This window comes from Elephantulus edwardii, unplaced genomic scaffold (assembly GCF_000299155.1).
Source record: "Elephantulus edwardii isolate Elephantulus edwardi_28Jun2011 unplaced genomic scaffold, EleEdw1.0 scaffold00182, whole genome shotgun sequence".
Classification (NCBI taxonomy): Eukaryota; Metazoa; Chordata; class Mammalia; order Macroscelidea; family Macroscelididae; genus Elephantulus; species Elephantulus edwardii.
Genome location: NW_006399932.1, coordinates 6,733,343 through 6,749,499, shown reverse-complemented (window position 1 = coordinate 6,749,499; position 16,157 = coordinate 6,733,343). Strand labels below are relative to the sequence as shown.

At 40.1% G+C, this 16,157-nt stretch overlaps 1 protein-coding gene across 1 annotated transcript in view; it reads right to left on the bottom strand.

Moving 5' to 3' along the window:
• Positions 1 to 491: 491 nt before the first annotated feature.
• Positions 492 to 16,157, bottom strand: part of PLEKHA8 (pleckstrin homology domain containing, family A (phosphoinositide binding specific) member 8) — a 64,709-nt gene continuing 49,043 nt past the window's right edge. The window contains exons 13-14 of the mRNA XM_006896138.1: positions 4,790 to 4,851; positions 492 to 689 (exon numbers count right to left, since the gene is read on the bottom strand). Of these exons, the coding sequence (XP_006896200.1) occupies positions 492 to 689; positions 4,790 to 4,851 (260 nt within the window). The remainder of the gene's footprint in view (positions 690 to 4,789; positions 4,852 to 16,157) is intronic.

The window sequence follows — 16,157 nt, the reverse complement described above, 5'->3', positions numbered from 1 at the left end:
GGGTCATGCAGAAGACGGAAAACTAAAATTAACAGTCAACTCTACTTTTCAATAGCTTCAACAAGTTCCCTTGGAGTTTTCAGTTTAAACTGGTTGAAACACTGGCTATACCCATTGACACAGACTTTGCTCATTTTCACCTTGGGCGGTCCATTGAAAAATCAAAATAAAACATAAAGCCAACAAATTAATTTGTCAAATCTGCTCTTACAACTTGTTCAAATCTAAAATAGCAGAACAGAGATTAGCTACATGATTGTTTCCAGTTGGCCCTCTGAACTGAAATATATAATAGCACCTTGATTTTTAAACACACAAAACACATATGCACTTAAAAATTATATATAAAAGCACTAGATTTTTGCCTCTTCTGCCATCCTCAAAGTATGAGGCTGGAGAGAGTAGATACTGTTGCTGTAATTAAGTAGAGCAACAAAACACTTTAGCAAACTTGATTCCCTGAAGGGAGAAGGAGGCGCTGTCTGCAGTTGTCATACCACCTCGTCAGACTCCAGTCCGTGGACCTCATATAAAGTGTCCAGAATGGCCAGCTGCTTCTCCATGGCAGGAAGGTAAAGACTGAGGTCCCTCTGCATCCCAAGACTGAAGGCTTCTTTCTGGTGGTCACCTTCCTTTATGGTCAACGCAGCCACAAAATCTTCATACGATGGAGCGGCCCTCAGAGCCAGCTGCAAAAACAACAGCCTGTGAGAATCTGCACCATTTTTTCTCTCTGGCACATGTATTCTTGAACACAAATAAACACACAGAGCTGAGGAAAAGGTGAAGAGATAGAAAAATACTCCTTTAATTGCTAGGCTTTCTAAAATTAAGTGTACACCCAAATCACGTTACTTTAAGCCTGGAAAAATCAAGTATGCATGCGGGCCATCTTAGAGAGGAGTAATGCCCTCATACTACGGAACAGAGAATGAGCTTGAAGAATGTTCTCCTCCTTCTTTACAGTGTAATCACGACTCTGCAGGATCACCTACCCTACACACATACTGCTCTGTCAGTCCCTTGCAGGATCACCTACATGCATACTGCTCTGACAGTCCTTTGGGGGAATGTCTACACACGTACTGCTATGACAATCTCCTGCAGGATCATCTACACACGTACTGCTATGACAGTCCCTTGCAGAACACACACACTGCTATAACAGTCACCTGCACACATACTGCTATGACAGTCACCTGCAGGATCACCTACACACATACTGCTATGACAGTCACCTGCAGGATCACCTACACACATACTGCTATGACTGTCACCTGCAGGGTCATCTACATGCATATTGGTTCCACATGACCAGCCTCCAAGGGCACCTCACTCTCCTTTTTGGGTCTTGTCAAGTCTGTCTTTGCCCCTCTGTACATCTTCTATCTTCCCCTGCATGGATAATATATTCTTTGCATCCTTGAATGTTTTCTAAAAGGGAAAGAAACTAACATTTATTGTTTCCTTGTGTACTAAATGCTTTAATTTCTTTTTTTTTAAAAATTCCATTTATTCTAAGAACTTTCTATAGTAGAGGTGCTATTGTATCTCCACTTTACAGACTAAAAGTTTCAGAGCTAGGATCTGAATCCAGCATCATTTCTGGCATTTTCAGCCTCATGCGACTTCCCTAATGGATGATTTCTGATGTTCCTTATACTTCTTTTCACTCAGCTGGTCAACCATTTCCTACAATTGCTAAATCCTGCTGTCTGACATACACTGGGTTGACTCTACTGAGATCTTTGGTTTCCTCCTTTAGAATAAGCTTAATTATCGTCTTCCACCTGTTTTCCTAGGCTTCCTTATACTCTGAAAGTCTTGTGAAATAAAGTGATTTGTATTATCATGCAGTGGTTAAAGTTCAAGCTTGAGTCAAGCAGACCTGGATTCAGATCCCAAAACTATTATATACTTTTTTCTGTTTCTTGATATACTGATGAGGACTACTGTCATTTTTCTTATTTTTAAGAATTAATGGAAAATGTATAAAAATGTCTAAACCAATGCTTGACAAATATTAAAAAAATGGCTTGTGTTCAAAGGAGAACAGAAAATGAAGGAAGGCAATTCCCAAAACATAATCAGAGAAAACTTCTCAGATCTGAAGGATATGAACCTCAAAGTTACTCAATCAAGAATCTGAAACAATGAATGATGAAGACTAAAAGGGTATATTATAAATTTTAGAATGTGGAGATAAAGACAAGATCATAAAGGCATGCAAAACTGGGCCTTGCAGTATTGTTTATAATATAAACAAAGGAGCGTATATAGAATATAGATAAGGAACAGTTTATAGACAATTAACGAAACAGGAATTGGAATAACACTGGATTTTATAATTTTATCACAGGAAGCTGGAAGATACTAGAGTAATGCCTTCAGAACTCTGAGGGAAAATTATTACCCTGGAATTCTATACTCACCCAAATCAGTACTCTAGAAAAAAGGGGGGGAAATACATATTTTCAAACAAGCAAAAACTATTTTTTTTCTTGAGTATTTTCTCGGGAAGTTCCTGGAAGGCAGGTATTACTGATTTAGTTAATGCTGCCACCTCTCTGTCATGGCCAGTGAACTGGAACTAACTCATAGTTGCTCCTCTGTGGGGTTTCCAAAGGCTATAAATCGCAATGAGGGAAACTGCTCGTCCTTCTGAGGAGCTGCTGGTGGATTCGAACCACCAAAGAATTGTGGTCTTTGAGTTAAGAGTGCCCCTGCCTATGGACTATGTCACCAGCTTCTTTAAATTCCTAAACAACCTAGAACATGCTAATGGTGTTGGCTGGGGAATCTAATACAGGGAAGGCTGTTATGGAAAGTCCTAGGACAAGATAAGTACATCAGCCTTGAAAAACTATTAACTCAGATTGAGTGAGTAGGCATTTACTTAGAAGTTTCTGGAAGGAACAGTGGTGTGGCAGAGTGTAGAGAGAAGGAAGAATTGACAACCTGCAAATTCAGAATCTGGGTCATTTTAGATATCTGATGGTAAAAGAAGGGGAAATACAAAAGTTGTATAAGAATAAAGAAAAAAGAATGGAATTTTAGTTCATCGAAATGTCAATACTGACAGCAAGAAGACCTCAGGGAGACAAATAATAATTTATTTTAACAGAAAATTATCATCACTGACTAAAATAAACAAAGTTACAAAGTGAATAGATAGAAATACAACGGAAATGCTGGAAGAAATAACTGCCTCAGTGAAGGTGGTGGCCTCTCTAGAGTGAGTTTGGGAAGCAGGGAATGTTGGGGTCTCTGGTTTTTGTTACAACTCGTTTTTTACACTTGTCTATTTGGGGGGAAAAAATCTCTATGCACATGTATTTAAATCAAGTAAAAAAACACACACACACACAAAAACCTTTTATTACAGTTCTTTAGAATGGGCTCAGGGCTATATTATTTCTCCAAAGGGCCTAAAGTACTGTGGTGCAGCCAACTTCATCTGGGAACCAATGACAGAACTCAGCTCTCCTGTTTGACCAAAGAGCAAAGTCAAGGACGAAAGCATCTAAAAGAAGGCTGGTTAGTGGTCATGCTGGAGGCAAAGCCTGGGCTACATGCCAGGTCAATAGATTGCTACTACTTTGAGATAAAAGTTCATTATTTGCCTGGCAGATAAATCAAATTCTCTGAATGTGAAAATGTTTCCTAGAGCAACTTAGATCAGTTGAAGTCAATTTGTCTCTGCTAACTGGCACATGTTAGCCACTCAGAACCTTCCCAAGTAGGAGTCATTCAGAGAGGTTTAAAAGACCAATCTAAATACAGATTTAGTTCCTCTATTGATAAGGCTGTTGCAAACCCCTGATATAATCTATTTTTTAAAATAATTTTAATGAGCATTTACAGAGATTTTGGATTTCCATTCATTCATTGCTGCACTTCTCTCCCCCTCCAGCCCGACCCCCGCAATCTATTTTCTTAAAAGCAGCAACCTTAAAAAATACTGGCAATGATACCAAACACCCTCAAAATGTGCTTACTCTATAAAACTTGAGAATATTACCACATCTTCTCTTTGTAACTCAGATTTCCTTGTTGGGGGAAAGAATCTCCCTTAGTTATGAGTTTAATAATGAAGGAGGTAAATTATTTAATGTAATGTCTAGTATTTTTTTTAAAACAAAACAAAACAAAAAAAACCCTGGCCTTTCCCCCAACGGAGAGATCACAGAATATTACTACTGACAGAAGCCATGCATTCCTGCTATTTTACAAAATAAGCTAAGTGATTTGTCTCAGAGACTTGATTCTCAAATGTGTGTTCTTCCTAGACCAACATGTTGGAGAGGAGGTGGGGGTGGGCAACCAGACACTCTTGCAATTAAAAACCTGGGTAAGAAGAGATTTCTAGCCCTGGAGATTTGCTGGCACTCGCCATCTATTTAATAGTCCAAGAGAAAATTCAACCCCAAGCTGAGCATTTGTTGGATTGAATGGCATGGTCAGCAGAGGGCGATATTAGCTTGAATGTATCACTGGTTTCCTTCAGTGGTAAGCATTTGGATTCTGCTTCCTATGAGCCCTGATAATACCTATAGGTAAGCCCTTCTGGAGAACTTCAACAAGGTTCCTGAAATTAGAGGAAAGCAAAACACACATTTTACCTAAAGGACTTTTTTCCTGTCTTTCTCTTCTAGATACTTTCACACACTTTTGGACTTAGACTAAATGGGCAACATTTTCTCTTTTCCTTAAAAACAAACAAAACAAACCACACACAGAGCAAAACCACTTTGTGACTAGCAAGACATTAGGACCAGAGAGATCTTACCGCAAACACACCTCGAACCACCCATCCATGGTGCCGCCGGAGTGTTTGACCATATGCATTATCTTAAAAAGAAGAAAGAAAAACTCCATCAGGAACCAAAGGTCATCAAAATGTGATGTTATCTGTCTTAGGAACTCATGAAAAAAAAAAGCCCAATTCTGAGACTCTTTACCACCGACCCCCCCCAATCTAAAACCTGGAGTAAAAAAGTAAATCACTTAGGACATTTATTTTGCATTTTATTTCAAAAGAATAATAGAAACTTCTTTTTTGCCTGAGCTAACAAATCTGAATTTCAGATTATTTGATGGTGAAAAAAACAAAACAAAACAAAAAACTCAGTACACATAAGGCAATAAAGAGGGAGGAAGAGATACTAGAAAATCTAAATGAAATATAATGAAAATACATCATAAAACTAGAAAAGCAAAGCTGAAACTTGCATGTCTCTGACCAGGTAGGTTCCCTTGCTACATTTTCAACCATCTTGTTTTTCCCTTTTAAAAATAATGTCTTTGATTCATCCCAAATAAAGCACAGAAAACAAAACTATGAATTTAGTTTTAGGGGAGCCACCTGAGTAGATTAAGGCACGGCCAAGAATCAATTCTTCAATGTAAGCTACATCTAAAATTGAGCTCATTCCTTTTAAGGGGACATGTGGTTTTCAGAGAACAGTCAGGCAGTACCTGCAGCCAGAGAAATGTCAGGACAGCCTCTGTGACAGCATGTGGAGAAATGGGAAGGGAAGAGTCCCAGGAAGTTTCTTAGATAAACTGCAAGGACAACTAAGTTTTCAACCACGTAAGTTATCTGGACTGATAAGATTCTTGTACAAGACCAAGGAAATATTCAGAAGAGAATTACTGGGGAAGCTGATGAAGATTTTTGTTTTATTTTATACTGGTTTACTTACAAAGTTCATAAAGTTCGTATACATTGTTTTTCACTCCGGATCTCTCCTCTTGGTGAAGATGCCTTCACTCTTATGAACAACCTAGGCAGGCCAGTGTTTAAATGGTGGCAGCTATTAAAATCTCACTTGCTCCATTCGTAAGTTCTGGAAAGAGTCATCCATCCTCTACATACTGTGGGGTGAAGATCCTCTCTGGTGATTCCAGTCCCTTGCCTCCAAAAAGCTTACAGACTGATAAGCAAGTCAGCCATGTGAGAAATCCTTATTCTACCAATCACTCAGTGCTCCACAGAGGTTTGTGCATAGCAACCCAAGTACAAAAGGATAAAGTCTCCCTGAGCCACCAGACATGTGGCAGAGAGGAGCATCAAAAGGTGCCCTGTGACTGGGTAGGGTCAGAGAGAAGGGCAGTGGATGGTGCTCCAGAGAGGAACCACATGGAATTGTAAAAGATGATGGCATGCCAGCAATGGTGAGACCTTCACTGGGACTCAAACATACTGAGGCCAAATTTATGTCAGGCCAAGGATTCTCAACTTCCACCTGAGGCAGAGCACCAGGCTTTCTGTTGTCTATTAAAGCGCGAATTTCTTTTTAATTATGCAAGTTATACACAGTAATCTTTTTAAAAATCCAGGTAGTACTGACAAAGCCCAAGCACCTTCCTTCCCATCACCACCTCTCTTAGACCTCCCTTCTGCTACAGCTAAAACGAGGTTTGACGCAGACCCTTATACGTATACATACAAATAGAAAAATGGAGGGTCTTTCATTTGTTCTTTTCCCCTCTACTAGTTTACAAAATTCAAATGCAAATTTGAACAAATTATTTCAATTTCCCCCCCCCATAAAATTGTACAGCCCAATGATTAATCCCCTCTTCCCCCTGCACATCCACATCCCTCTGCTTCCAGCCTCTCCCACCCCTCCTGGATCCTGATACTCATTCTACAGTAATGGTTTTATACAATATTTATCCTTGTGGGACTGAGTTAGTTCACCAGCAAAATGCTCTCCAGTCTCTCCCAGGTTAGGTAATAATTTACTGCGCTCTGCACAGTATTCCATTGTGTGAATGTACCATAATTTCTCAATCCATTCATTTGTGGTTGGACATTTGGGCTGTTTCCATGTTCTGGCGATGGTGAATAAAGCTGCTATGAACATGGGTGTACAAATCTCTGTTTGTGCCTCAGTTCTCATAATCTCAGGGTATATTTCAAGTAGCAGAATAGCTGGGTCATATGGAATTTCTATGTTCAGCTTTTGGAGGAAGCACCAAACTGCCTTCCAGAATGGTTGCACCATTTTACAATCTCACCAACAATGTATAAAAGTTCCTTTCTCACCACATCCTGTCCAACATCTGTTACTTGCTGCCCTGTTGTTAAAATTTGCCACTGTTACTGGAGTGAGATGGTACCCCCCTGTGGTTTTGATTTGCATCTATCTTATTGCCAGTAGTTTGGAGCATTTCTTCATGTGTCTGTTTGCCATTCAAATATCATCCTCTGTGAAAATTCTTTCCATGTCTTTGCCCATTTTGTAATTGGGTTATCAGTCTTTTTCTTGTGGAGGCCCAGGAGCATTCTATAAACTTCCGTTATGAGACTCTTGTCTGAGATGGTATTGCCAAATGTTTGTTCCCAATGTGTAGGTTTTCTTTTCATTCCGTTGGAAAAAGTTTTTGATGTGTACAGAGATTTAATCTTTAGAAGGTCTCATGTATCAATTTTATCCTCTTTAGATTGTGCATTTCTCATTGTATTTGACAGTCTCTTTATGCCTTGGACTAGTGCTTCTAAGCTTGATCCCAGTTTCTCTCTTATGAACTTTATGGTTTTGGGCTTTACTCCCAGGTTTCTGATCCACCTTGAGTTGATTTTTGTGTATGGTGTGAGATGTGGATCCTGTTTTCTGCAGGTAAAAGTCCAGCTCTGCCAGCACCATTTGTTAAAGAGGTTTTCATTTCCCAATTGGCTATCTTTGATTTCCTTGTTAATATCAGTTGGCCATAGATAGCTGGGCCTATTTCTGGATTCTCAATTCTGTTCCATTGGTCTATGTGCCTGTCATTGTACCAGTACCATGCCGTTTTGGTTACCACTGCTGTGTAGTAGGTTTTGAGGTCAGGGAGTGCTATGCCTCCACCTCATTTTTGTTTTTCAGGAGTGTTTTGCTTATCCAGGGTCTCTTGTCTCTCCAAATAAATTTGATAATTTCCCTTTCAATCTACCTGAAAAATGAATTTGGTATCTGGATTGGGATTGCACTGAACGTGTAGATTGCTTTTGGTAAGATTGTCATTTTCACCATATTGAGTCTTCCTGCCCCTGAACAGGACACATTTTTCCATATCATTAGGACTTTTATTGTGTCTTTCAGAAATGCTCTATAGTTTTTTTGTATAGGTCTCTTCTATCTCTAGATACATTCACTCTCAAGTATCTCAATTTGTGGTTGGCTATTGTAAATGGTATTGCTTTCTTTATTTCCCTGAGTTCTCTTTGTTACTATGGAGGAACCCTATTGATTTTTTTTATATTGATCTTATATCCTACAACCCTACTAAATTGGCCTACTAACAGTTTTTTTTGTTGAGTCATTGGGGTTTTCTGTGTACACTATCATATCATCTGCATATAGCGACAATTAAACCATTTCTTTGCCAATCTGGATGCCTTTTCTTTCTTTCTCTTGTCGTATTGCCCTAGCAAGCACTTCCAATACAATACTGAAAAGAAGTCGTGACAAGGGGCATCCTTGTCTGGTACCTGTTTGCAAGGAAAGTGTTTTTAGTCTTTTTGCATTGCGAATGATGTTGGCTCTTGGTTTTGCATATACTTTTCACTATGTTGAGGAAATTCCCTTCTATTCCAATTTTGCAGAGTGTCTTTATCAGATTTATTGGATTTTGTCAAATGCCTTTTCTGCATCTATTGCTAAGATCTCATGGTTCTTGTTATTTACTGTTAATACAGTGAGTTACATTGATTGTTTTTCTTATATTGAACCTGCATACTTGTTATGAATCCCACTTGATCATGGTGAATTATTTTTTTGATGTGCTTTTGGATTCTATTGGCTAGGATTTTGTTAAGGATTTTTGCATCTATATTCATCAGAGATACTGGTCTATGGTTTTCTTTCTTGGTAATACCTTTACCGGGTTTTGGTATTAGAGTTATGCTTGCTTCATAGAATGACTCTAGAAATGATCCTTCTTTTTCAATTTTTTGAAATAATTTAAGTAGAATGGGTGCTAAATCCTCTCTGAATGTTTGGTAGAATTCAGCTGTGAAGCCGTCTGGTCCAGAAATTTTCTTATTAAGTCTTTTTATGACCTTTTCAATTTCTTCTCTTGTGATAGGTCTGTTCAAGCGATCTATTATCTGTCCTTGTCAGTCTGGGCAGGGGATGCATTTTAAGGAATTTGTTTTACATAGATGGCAAAACATGGTATGCAGGACTTATAATTTTCCATATTGGCTTTACAATTTGGAGATATTTACATTTTACTAACTATGGCTGTTGATTTTTCAATGCTAGGCAGTCATCAGAACAGAGCAAGGAAACACTGCATGGTTCAATATTGGGAAGGGCGTACGCCAAGGAAGTGTCCTGTCTCCATACCTTTTCAACCTGTATGCAGAACAGATTATCCGGGAGGCTGGGCTCTATGGGGAGAAATGTGGGGTCAAGATTGGTGGAAGATCTATCAACAGTCTACGCTATGCAGATAACACAACCCTGCTTGCTGAAACTGAGGAGGACCTGAAGCGCTTGCTGCAGAGGGTCAAGGACTGCAGCCTCCAATATAGACTGAGGCTCAATGTTAAGACAAAGATTCTCACCACTGGGCCAACTGGCAGCATCAGGATGGATGGTGAAGAGACTGAGATTGTTCACAGCTTTAGATTGCTTGGCTCCACAGTCAACACTCTTGGCACCAGTAGCCAGGAAATCAAAAGATGTATAGCCATGGGAAAGTCTGCTGTTAGGGACCTCTCCAAAGTACTGAAGAGCAATGATGTCTCTCTGGAGACTATGGTGCATCTGATACAGGCCATGGTCTTTGCTATCACTTGTTATGCATCAGAGAGTTGGACAATGACCAAGGAGGACAGAAGGAGAATTGATGCCTATGAGCTGTGATGTTGGAGAAGAATGCTGACGGTACCATGGACTGCTAGGAAAACAAACAGATTCATCCTAGAGAGGGTTAAACTGGGCAGCGGCTTTTTGGAGGCAAGGATTCTGAGGCTCCGTCTAACATACTTTGGACATGTTGTAAGGAGAGACCAGTCCTTGGAGGAAGGACATCATGCTTGGGAGGGTGGAGGGACAGCGCAGGAGGGGAAGGCCCTCTATGAGGTGGACTGACTCAGTGACTGGGGTAATCGGGATGGGAGTGTCAGAGACAGTGCGACCGGCACAGGACAGAGCAGAATTTAGGGCTGTTGTACATAGGGTCACTCTTTGTCGCAAGTGACAAGAAGGCACATAACAACAACAACAACAGATAATAATCCATGATATGTGTGTGTGTGTGTGTAAAACACACACACATGTTTAAATTACTTCCTTTCTCAGGCATCTGTGCTGATTACATTTTTCCACTATTACTAGTTTCTCTATAAAACCCTTCTAGAAATGACACTGCTGGCCCAAAGGAAGACATATGTTAATAATTTCCAAAACAATGCATGAGACTTCCCATTTCCCCGTATTTCCTGAACACTGGCTGGCAATATTGTAAATTGGGGGGGGGGGGTGAAGTCCATTAATTTTCTGTAAGCATATTTTATATGTTCCCTACTCATTTCTATTTTCTTTTCTATGAATTAAGCACTGGTGGGCTGAAGCACAATAAAGCCTATGAGGATGGTGCAGGCTGGGTAATACATTGTTCTGTTATGCAAAGGTCACTATGAGCTAGGAGCAATTTGAAGCACCAAACAATAGCAATGTGGGTTATTGGTTTCTATTTATTTTGTCTATTCTTACCATTTGGATGTTAATGTTGCTGTGTGCTGTCAAGTCAGAACTGATCCATCACTGACCCTCCGGTGGGTTTTCAGAGGCACTAAACCACATCGGAGGAGACTGCCCACCCTCCTCCTGTAGGGCAACTGGTGGATTCAAAGTGTGTGCCTTTGGGATTGCAACATGGCTTCTTCACACTAGGCCACCAGAGCTCCCTATCTTGATATAAACAAATATTTAAAACATAAAACCTATCGTCTCTGATTTCACAACTTTTACTCATTTCTAACTTTCCAATCAGAGGAAGCAACTGAAAACATGATAGCTTAGGTCAGGTGTACTTTCTAAAGAAAGTTTAAAAACTGACATCCTTTCAGTTTGACTTTTTTGACTGCTCCACTGATTGTGGATAGAAATCAAAGTATTCTTAACAATTCCAAACATTTTCCCATTTATCACAATATTCTTTTTTGATCCACTTGTGAGGATTTTTATTTTCTTGCTGTTGAGGCATAATCCATTCACACCGGAGGCTGTAGTCATTTATCAGCAAGTGCCTTCAAGTCAATTTTGCTTTCAGCAATCAAGGCTGTGTTATCTACCTATCACAGGTTATTGATGAGCCTTCTGCCAATTCTGATACCACATTCTTCTGCATATAGACCAGCTCCTTGGATGCTTGGTGTTCAAAGAGACTAGGCAGGATAAAAGGATGCAGCTATGATGATTTTAAACCATGAAATATCCCCATTTTCTTTTCAAACGACTGTCTCATGGTCTATGTACAGGTTCTACTTGAGCACAATTAAGCATTTTGGAATCCCCATTCTTCTCCATGCTCTCCATAACTTATTATGACCCCTACAGTCAAATGCCCTTGCACAGTCAACATAAATCCCTCTGGCACCTTTTGGTTTTTGGCCAGGAGTCAATCTGACATCATAACAATATAAATGAAATAAAGTATAAAATAAAAAGCATTTTAAAAGGGAAAAACTAGACTGCTAAAAGTCCTTAGTGCTGTTGTAGTACTGCATGTATCTTTGCCAAGAGAGGCTGCATGAAATAAGATAAAACCTAAGCCTGTCCTATTTCAACGCCCTGGAGAAGATTAGATAATGAAATACATTACTCTTCGCTGTAATACCCATTCATTATCCTAATGCATGTTCTATAATCGGTGGGTATTTTCAGTCCTTGAAAGACATAATTGATACCCTTCGTCTGGTTCTTCGTGAAGTCAGTTCCCCAGAGAATGAGTCAAAATTTCCAAGTAAGAAGCACTGACAATCATTTTGTCTCATTCTCTTTTATAAAAATGAAGAAACTGAAAGTCAAGCAAAACTGAAATCCAACCAAGGAAGTAGAGACTTGTCCAAGATCATGGCGCTAAAATAAATGTTAGGTGTTCTGATTTTCTGTCAAAATTTTATATTTATTCTTTGTGAAATAAAAAAAAAAATTATCATTCTTCCAGGCAATACCTGAATGATCAGAGCCTTATTATGATTATGGGAATAGTACAGACCCAAGGTATTTATTAGGAATATCAGACACTTTCTATGATGTATTTAGAGATTGTGCCTAAACTTTCTGTAGGATCTCAAAGACCAAATTCCATTACTACTAACTGATAACTATTCTGCCCAGTAACTTCATACAGGAGAGTGATTTTCTATTATAAACCTACAGCTGGTAAGGGTCTATCTGGGTTATGTAGGGTAAAGCAGAGAAAGGCAAAGCCTAGTCTGCAAAGAGACCTGGAGCTGTAAGGACCCAAAGTTAGAAAAGGGAGAATCATTCACTGGGCTCAGGAAAACACTGTCATCTCAGCTGTAAAGGAGCTAAGGAGCCTGGTGGTGTAGCACAGAGCATGGTCAGCTGCTAACTACGAGGCTGGAGGCTTGAATCCTTCAGTGGTTCTCTTCCCGTAAAGATCTGAGCCTTGGAAATGAATGGCGTGTCACTAGGAGACTCCATGGGAGTAGGTTTGATGTGGTTTGGGTAGACAGTCCTAAGGCAAGAACCAGGATAAGGATGAGATGAGGCACTCAAGCTCAGCAGCAGGGAAGAACTGAAGAAGTGGACCTGCTACAGGCTTCCACATCTCCTTAGCCAAAACTCACTGCCATCAAGTTGCTCCAACTCACAGTTCTGTTCTCTCCTATAAGAGAGAACAGAGCTATCCCATGGGGTTTCTCAGGCTGTAAATCTTTACAAAAGCAGCCTGTTTTGTATTTCTCCCTTGGAGTACCTATAGTGGGTTTGAACTGTCAATCTTGTCATTAGCAGTCAAATGTCCTAACCACAGCAACATCAGACCTCTTTCCATGACTAGTGTAGTTGTTGTAAGGTACTGTTGACTTGGTCTGACACACAATGATCTCATGTATAAAAGAAGGATATAATGCCCAGTCCTGTGCCATCCTCAACAACTGTTGCTCCAACTTAGCCCACTGCTATGGCCACTATGTCAAACCACTTCCCTGAGAGTCTACCTTGACTACTGGAGAAATGGAATCTAGTTGCTCAATTAGAACAGAAGAATCTTTGCCTTAAAAGCAAATTATAAAGCAAAAGGATAAGCAAATAGACCAATGAATCAGATTATGACCTTTAAAAACAGACTTACACACACACACACGGGGGGTGGGGGGGTGGGGAGAAAGGATTGGATTACCCAATAAACCCTACAAATGCTAAAGAGGGAACACTGGTGGCCTAATGGTAAAAAGCTGCACTGCAATTCCAAAGGCATTCAGTTCGAATCCCAGCTGTTCAGCAGAGGAAGGATGGGCAATCTCCTCCTGTGTGATGAGCTGCCTCTGAAAGCCATTGGTGGTCACCTATGAGTTGGTTCTGACTTGATGGGATGGCACAAAACAACAACAAGAATAATGCTAAAATGTTCTCTGAATTGGAAAAAAAAAATAAAATTGCATCCCACTTTACATCATAGGGACCTCTGGTGACCTCGTGGCAAGAGCTGCGCTGTCAACCCAAAGACACAGTTTTAATCAACCTGCTCCATAGCAGAAAGACAGGCAGTCAACTCCTGTGTGGATTTCTGCCTCAGAAAACCTGTTTGAGTGTCAGCTACGAGTCAGTTCCAACTCAGCAGCACCTACAACTGTACACCTTTATCTAAAATAAATTTCAGAAGGATTAAAGGCATGATTGTGAAAAGCATACCTATAATTCTATTAGAAAACATGTTGGTTGCCTCAAGGTAGAAAAAGGTATCTTAAATAAGACAGAAAAACACACAAACCATGAAGGAAAGGAACACATAGGAACAATTACATAGAAATTGAAACTCCACACCAGAAAGACAACATAAAAGAAATAAATAGAAAGACTAACATTTAGAATGTCATCCCTGAAAAGAAAACGTAGTAGCTAGAAAACATAAAGAGCTTTCATGAATTAGTAAGGAAAAAACCAAAAGGCCCTAACAAAAATGGTTAAAGAATACTAACAGGAAGCTCACTGAGGTGGAAATGGGATTTGCTGTTGACATTCTGTACCATTAAGTCTAGTTTTTTACTCACATCAATCATGGGGAACAGAGTAGAGCCACTCTGAGGGCATTACAGGCGGTAATGTTTACAGGAGCGGATTGCCAGGGCTTTCCTCTGGGAAGCTACTGGTTAAGTTTGAACCAACCTTCAAGTTAGCAGCCAAGGACTTAATTATTGCACTACTAGGGCTCTTACATGGAAAATGAGGAAGACTAGAAGCACTTGTTGCAGAAGATCAATGACTACAGCCTTTAATATGGATTACATATCATTATTAAGAAAACAAAAATTTTCATCACTGGACTGATAGGTAACATAAAAGGGAAAAGACTGAAACTGACAATGAATTCATCTTACTTGGATCTACAATAAACACCATTGGTACCACCAGTCAGAGATCAGGAGACTTACTGCATTAGGTAAGTCTACAGTAAGGGACTTCTCCAAATTACTGAGGAGCAACAGGTGTGTCTGATTCTGGTCATGGTCTTTTCAATTACCTGCTATGTATCTGAGAGATGGTCAATGAGTAAGGATGACAAAAGAACAGATGTCTTTAAGCTGTAGTGTTATATTTAAGCACTGAACATTCCATGGGCTGCTGAAAGAATAAACAGGTATGTCTGAAGGGAGTTCAGCCAGAGTGCTTTGTGGAGACAAAGATGACAAAGCTTCACTTCACATACTTTGAGCATACTGTTAGGAAGGGCTACTCCTCTGAGAGAGATACTGTGCTTGAAAAGGGGGAGGGTCGATGAAAGAGAGGAAGACCCTCAACCAGATGGACTGACACAGTGACTGCTGCAATGGGCTCGAACTGTCAGAGATTGTCAAGATGGCACAGCATAGGACAGGGTTCAGATCTGTTGTTTTTAGGGTCAGTATGCACTGTACTCGATTCAACAGCACCTTATATGACTTGTTAAGTGCCGTCGAGTCATAGATGACTCATAGTGACCCTACGAACGAAAGACTAAGCACTGTTCATAGAGTTTCCGGAGGCAAGCCATTTCGGAAGTGGATGCCACTCCTGCTTCTAAGCTTGCTTTTACTGGGAAGCTCCACCAAACACTGTCCACCATGGGTAACCGTTATCACATCTGGCACATCAGTGTCACAGTGTTTAGCATCACAGCCACCACGAGTTACCTCTGTACAGAAATGCACAGACCAATGCTATCCCACTTGAAGAATGTTTGATCAAAACCAAAACCAGGCCTGAGGGCTGCAGATTAAAATCACCCACCTTGGGTATATGACTTAGCCATTGTAATTCCATTACATACTGGAATAAATTAGGTTCTGAAAGTGACTAGCAGTCCCAGTATTACCTGATTATTTGTTGGAAATGCAAATTCTTGGCTTCTCATCTCAAAGCTACGAAGTAATCTACGTTTTAAGACTTTGAGGTAATCTGATAAAGGCTAGAGTTTGAGAAGAACACTGGCATTGTTTTTCAACTAGTGAGCTTTCAATGAACTGCAGGTGTTTTGTTCAGATATAACTACTTTCTGTAACAGAGAACTTTATGTAGAAGACACATGTATAATGTGGCAGAGGCTGTTGTTGTTAGGTGCCGCTGAGTCGAGTACAACATATAGTGATCCTGGGAACAACAGATCTGAACCCTGTCCTATCCTCTGTCATCCTCACACTTCCTGACACATACTAGAAGCCCACTGTGGCAGTCACTACATCAATCCACCTGGTTGAGGGTCTTCCTCTCCTTCACTGACCCTCCACCTTTCCGAGTATCATGTTCCTCTAAAAGGAATAGCCTCTCCTCACAACATGCACAAAGCATGTGAGGCAAAACTTTATCCTCTTTGTCTTCAAATAGCACTCTGGCCGCACCCTTTCCAAGACATACCTGTTTGTTCTTTTGGCAGTTCATGGAGTGTTCAGTAACCTTTTCCAACAACACAGCTCAAAGGCATCAATTCTT